A 6,000-nucleotide genomic window follows, 5' to 3' on the forward strand; every position below is an offset into this window, starting at 1 on the left:
ATTAATAAACAGACATTGCCATTCTGTAATATATATACCTCTAAGGCTTGTAATTGAGTCTGAATATTTTGTAGATAGGCTATCCTGTGTAGATTGGCAATAGCTTGAATCCCAATTTCTCATTCATCTCATCATCGAAAAGCTACCAGTTGCCTTTCTGAAATCTTTGCCAGCAGCCTGATTCCTGCACCCTGAAACCGCCGTAACAAAATGCAGACTTGCAGTACCTAACAGTTGGAAGAACTCTGATCCCTTGTCAAAATTTGTCTTTTAAACAAGCGAGGAAGCAAAATAGTGTAACACTAAACTAGCTGGCATGCCGTACAGAATATTTTTTCACGCTGAATCTGGTCATTGTAGTGCTCTCTTGCCCAGTTGGAAAACTTACAATTATAATATAAAAGTTGAAAGAGACAAAAAATTGAACAGCCTATGGACCTCAATTCCATTTAAAATCAAAGAAAGCATAAAACTCTTAAGAATTGAAAGTAGTAAAGTCAAAGAATCACTTCACAACAAAAGAACAATCAAAATTTTATCTCATTTGAAATATGTACCCATGGTAAATATGGAAGGATCTGACAAATCCTGCGTTACAATCGTACTTGGCTGCTTTCTGCTCTTTTGACGTGGACTAGTGGGTCTTTCTAACTGAATTATTCTTATTTTAAAGATTAAGTATGACTTCTTATATGAAAAAGAACACATCTGCTGCTTGGAAGAGTGGGCCAGCCCTGCACACCAGAAAATCTACACTACCTTCATCCTTGTCATCCTCTTCCTCCTGCCTCTTACGGTGATGCTTATCCTGTACAGTAAAATCGGTTATGAACTTTGGATAAAGAAAAGAGTGGGAGATGGCTCGGTGCTTCGAACTATTCATGGAAAAGAAATGTCCAAAATAGCCAGGTCTGTTTAATGAAATATTCATCTCTGTTTCAAGTGTTTTTAATTAGTTGCGCTGGAAGAGACAGCGGCCAGGGATTTCAGGATAATTGGGCAATTTAGTCAAAGTGTCATTTGTAAGTTACGTTCAGCACATAGGCTGACTTTAAACTTCCGAGATTTTATGTATGGCAGGAAAAACCAGCAAGATTACAAGCTCCCCACTCAAAGGGAAGCCACCAGTATAGATAGACACTTGGAATTTAGAAAATTGTTACATTTTTATCTATATGTCAATAAGACGTGGTAGGAAGAGCCGTGGGCTGATGTCAAGACCCAGTGGTCCTGGGTGCTCTCCTCTCTCTGCCACTCAACAGCCACATGATGTGGATCAGTCTCCTTGCTCCCGAGGCCCCTGCTTTCCTCATGTGTACCAGGGAGCATAATAGCCATCCTTACTTCCTCCCACCCAAGGATGATGCTGAAATACGTGAGATGATGTGTATGAAAATCTTTTGGAATCCAGAGTATGTTATTTACTTTAAATTTATTATTATTGATATATTTTATTTCTACCTGAGAGCTTTGCTTTCTGATCATATGCATTAATAGAAATTTCAAAACACAATTGACTGCTATGGTCCTTGTAGTCCCAATGGTTTATTTTATAATCTACGCTGAATGCCTATTAAAAACGAAAACAAAACCTTACAAGAGGTCTAGGGGTTTGATGAGACTTTTATCATTTCTTCAAGTGTGCAGCGACCTCTAGTGCCCAGTGTCTGTAGAGAAACCCTCCCTCTCAGGGTACAGGGTCTGACTGCCTTTCACCTTGGGGCTGACTTAGCTCTCCCACCTCCTCCGGGAAAAGGCCTACCGTGTTGAAATGAGAAATAATGAATTTGAATTTTTATAAACTTAAAGCACCATGCAAACGTGTAAACCTCTTGCAGATGTTAATCTCCTTTACAGGAGTAATGGAGAAAACTAGTTTGAATCCCTGGTTAATCATATTATTTAAATAAATAATAAAGGATTACATTTTAATTCTATCCTGAGGGAGTCCCATAGTTTTCTGTCTCAAGCATGGGTGCTCTTCAATATAAAATGAATAAGAACTTAGGCCCTGAAGTTAGACTGCCTACGTTTAAATCCAAACTAGCCCTAATTAGTTTAAATCTCTTACTAGCCGTCTGACTTTGCAAATTACTTAGCCTGCTCTGTGCCTCAGTTTCTGCATCTGTCAAATGTCTTGTTGGGAAGATTAATAACAAAATCCATGCCAAGCATCTAGCACTAGACCCATGATCAGAGCATACATCATAAGGATGTTTATAATATGATAAATACATGGATGAGGGTAATAGCAATGGGAAAAGATGATAAACAGCCCACAATTAACTTATCATGAGCTTCACTAATATTTGAGAAATTATGGTTGAGAGATTTAGGCTCAAAGTTTATTTAATAGCTTTGCTATCAATTTGCCACATTTGCCAAGGAGAAGTTAACCAATACAATGTATATCCTTATGAGTCCAGAAAGAAGAAGCGAGCTGTCATTATGATGGTGACAGTGGTGGCTCTCTTTGCTGTGTGCTGGGCACCTTTCCACGTCGTTCACATGATGATTGAATACAGTGAGTGTTTACCATTCTCATTTGATGGAAGTTGTAGTTCATTTCCTGCTAGAATGGACAATGAATCATTGAAGTTTGTTGCTATTCACTTGGGTAATCAAATGTTTAGTAGGTTTCTTTCATGTTTTCAGTGCCACCAGATCATTATTGGCAGATAATTATGTATGACTATGACTAAATCTTTCATAATTACAGAAGATAAAGAAAAGCTTTGGAGATTCTTGTCTCATGCCGCCCCTTCTATTCTCCCTGAGTTATTTAAACATTGGGAGAGGTGTGACATCCTATGAGTGTTCCTATTTAGGACCCTTGACTTGAACCACATGAATTTGATAACACCTAGGATTTCAGCCAGATCCTCAGTGTCCTCTCTCTGATAACCTGAGACATAACATGCTTCTCAGATGGTTGTGTTTCTCTAACACAAGAACATTTGAAGAGAGCCGCTGCTTCCAGTGTACATGAAGCTTGGAATCAAGTTGAAATGTACTGAGTCCCCTAACATGTGCCTGGCACTGGGCTGTGCTTGTAAGCCTAGATTCCCTAAGAATGAAGATTCATCACAAAGGTGGTTTTTCTTCAGACATCAGACGGCCTTACCCAAAGCGGTCTTGAGAATTTTTCACACCTTAATCATTTGTCCAAGTGTAAGTGTTCGCTAAAGACAGATGATAAACAGGAATTTTATTTTATGCTCATTAAAACAAATATACATTCTAAAGTATCACTTTTTATTTCAGGCAATTTTGAAAAGCAGTATGATGATGTCACAATCAAGATGATTTTTGCTATAGTGCAAATAATTGGATTTTCCAATTCCATCTGTAATCCCATTGTTTATGCATTTATGAATGAAAACTTCAAAAAAAATTTTGTATCTGCAGTTTGTTATTGCATAGTAAAAAAAACCTTATCTCCAGCACGAAGGCGTGGAAATTCGGGAATTACAATGATGCAGAAGAAAGCAATGTTTTCCCGGAGAAAGAACCCAGTAGAGGAGACCAAAGGAGAAGCCTTCAGTGATGGTAACATTGAAGTCAAATTGTGTGAGCAACCAGAGGAGAAAAACCATCTCAAACGACATCTTGCCCTGTTTAATTCTGAACTTTCTGAGAATTCTGCTTTAGGCAGTGGGCGTTAAATATAACATTGTCTTCATAATTAATGCCATTCATATCTTAATCTGACGAGAAAATTATTTTGAGCAAAGGTCAAAGGCTTTTTTAATTCTTAGAATGATGAAAAGAAGGAACTTTAAATCATTTTTCCATAAAAAATATGACATTATACATAGAAACAGAATTATGAACAATTATTAAACCATCGTTGTAGATTAGAAAAGTGAATTTTTAAAAATCTTGTGCATAAATAAATATTCTTGGCTAGCGTGTTTCCCCCATGCAGTCAATGGAATGTGGCTTTTAATGTCTTGCTAAATTGGACGAGAAAATAACAGCTTAAAATATAACTTAAAATATCTTTTTGTCTTGAAAAAGTTTAATAGCTGAACACTAGAATGTAATTTTTAGTGCGCTGTGAAGCTTGCTGATACAGTCTCTGCAAATGAGGTCTTTTCAAGAATCGTACAGTTGAAGAGGGAGAAGCAGCAGAATGATGGCTGAATGAGATTTAGAGGACGATGCCTGAGCTTGAGCTTCTTATAGCCCGACCAGTTACCATTGCTGTGATGACTGGCGAGTCATTTGACCTCTTTAAGTCGCCATTCCGTCCTGTGTAAACTGAGATGGTGCCTCCTCTCTTTCAGTCACTGCCGGAACAGATGAGCATGCGCAGGAAAGCACTGTGTCCTCGCAAACACCGTGGCGTTCTGAAACATCAGGGTAGCTCCTTGTGTCTCAGGCCTCCGCTTCCTCCTCCCTTTTCCTTTCTGAGACTTGCCCTCAACCCTGCCCACCTTTCCACTCGTGCCTATTTTGGAACTGATGTCTCTAATCAAAAGAAGAAAGTTTCTGAGATCCCCTTTTATAGGTTGACTGTAATATATTTAGACCAATCTAACTATCTCAAATATTTATATTTTTAAGCCCTTTATTCTCACTAGTGGGATGGCAGAGTTTTTGTCATGTAAAAAGGCTTCTAGGTGCAGTTAGTAGACGAGAGAATCCATTACAAGCCCATGCCGTTTTATTGTGCCCAAGACTGACCCCCAAGAGAGAGCTGGGTCAGAAAGAACAATTGCATTCCCCATCCATATTCTTCACTTAAATCACCCTTAAACTCAACTCCTCTCTTTTTAGTCTTCTCTTCCTCCTCCCAAATGTCAGGGATCCCGTGGCCACCATCCTCGTGCTTTGTTATTTCCCTTTCAACATCTGAGATTCCAAAGTCTGGTCACAGCCTCACGGCCAAAGTGTCTCTTCTGCCTCCAGTTTTCCAGCCAGGTAATAGAAAGGAAGAGAAGCTCGAGAACTCTCAGGGTATTTCACTTGAAAGGTTTAAGGTTTGAGAACCAGAGAACCGTTGCCTTTGGGATCTTTCAAGATACAGACATTTAATTTTATACGTGTGTTAATGTAAGCACATTATGTAACGTAAGTTAATGGAAGTCAAGGATGAAACTGTGGTATTAGCAAACAATGTCAATATGACACAGGAAAGTTAACAAAGTGAAGAAAGAACAACTCTCTGATGATTTGGTTTGTGTTGAAATGGACTCACTATGGGTTGTTTATGTACACTGTCCTCCAATTATGCCTAGTTACTCTGTAGCAAAACAATGATTATCATTAAATCATTAAACCATTAAAAATGAATCAGATTCACTGATTTGGGTTATCTTATTTTTCAGCAAGTATTCATATGATTGTTCCTAAATTTGATGTACACATGCTCCAAATATGACTTAATGAAAAACAGCTAAGTCAACATGGTTACTCACCGTTTAATTATTAAAAATAGTCTTTTTAAATTGCTAAACATTGCAGAGCTTGATATAAAACCAGTTAGATTTTAGATAATAATTTAAATATTTACTGTAAAATGTCCAGACAGCCTGTGAAAGCCCTTCTTTTTTTTTTTTTTTTTTTGCTCACATTGCATTAATGCTGTTTCAGAAACATAGATAGTTATAGCACATTTTTTTGTCCTTTAAACATGTAAACCTTCTGCTCTGTCATAGAAGTTTGAAAGAGAAATCTAGTCCAGCCCATTACTGAGAAACTCCAACCATCAGCCAAAGCAGCTCCAAATCCGGTCTGGACACTGGGTCCGGACGGTGGTGTGGTCCCGCGTGGGAGTCCATTGAGAGTTCACCCTGCGTTTGCACAAGGAGCCCTGCTTACGGCCTTTCTTTCTCCCTCCCTTACTTCCCAGTCCCCTGAGTCTCTCCAACCTCTTTGTCCTCCACCCAGGGATCTGCTCTTTCCCCCATTTTCGCTCTGCCCCAAGCTGTCGCTCATTTTATTCCATCTGGTTTCCCCTTATCAGGTCCTTGGAGTGAGAATTGAAAAGATCTC

At 38.7% G+C, this 6,000-nt stretch overlaps 1 protein-coding gene across 1 annotated transcript in view; it reads left to right on the forward strand.

Annotated features, from left to right (window-relative positions):
- QRFPR (pyroglutamylated RFamide peptide receptor) overlaps positions 1-5,294 on the forward strand; it is a 45,874-nt gene extending 40,580 nt beyond the window's left edge. Inside the window, exons 4-6 of the mRNA XM_023636622.2 lie at positions 674-909; positions 2,427-2,524; positions 3,265-5,294. Coding sequence (XP_023492390.1) covers positions 674-909; positions 2,427-2,524; positions 3,265-3,665 — 735 coding nt within the window. The 3' untranslated portion in view covers positions 3,666-5,294. The remainder of the gene's footprint in view (positions 1-673; positions 910-2,426; positions 2,525-3,264) is intronic.
- Positions 5,295-6,000: the final 706 nt, after the last annotated feature.

This window comes from Equus caballus, chromosome 2 (genome assembly GCF_041296265.1).
Source record: "Equus caballus isolate H_3958 breed thoroughbred chromosome 2, TB-T2T, whole genome shotgun sequence".
NCBI classification, from domain to species: Eukaryota; Metazoa; Chordata; class Mammalia; order Perissodactyla; family Equidae; genus Equus; species Equus caballus.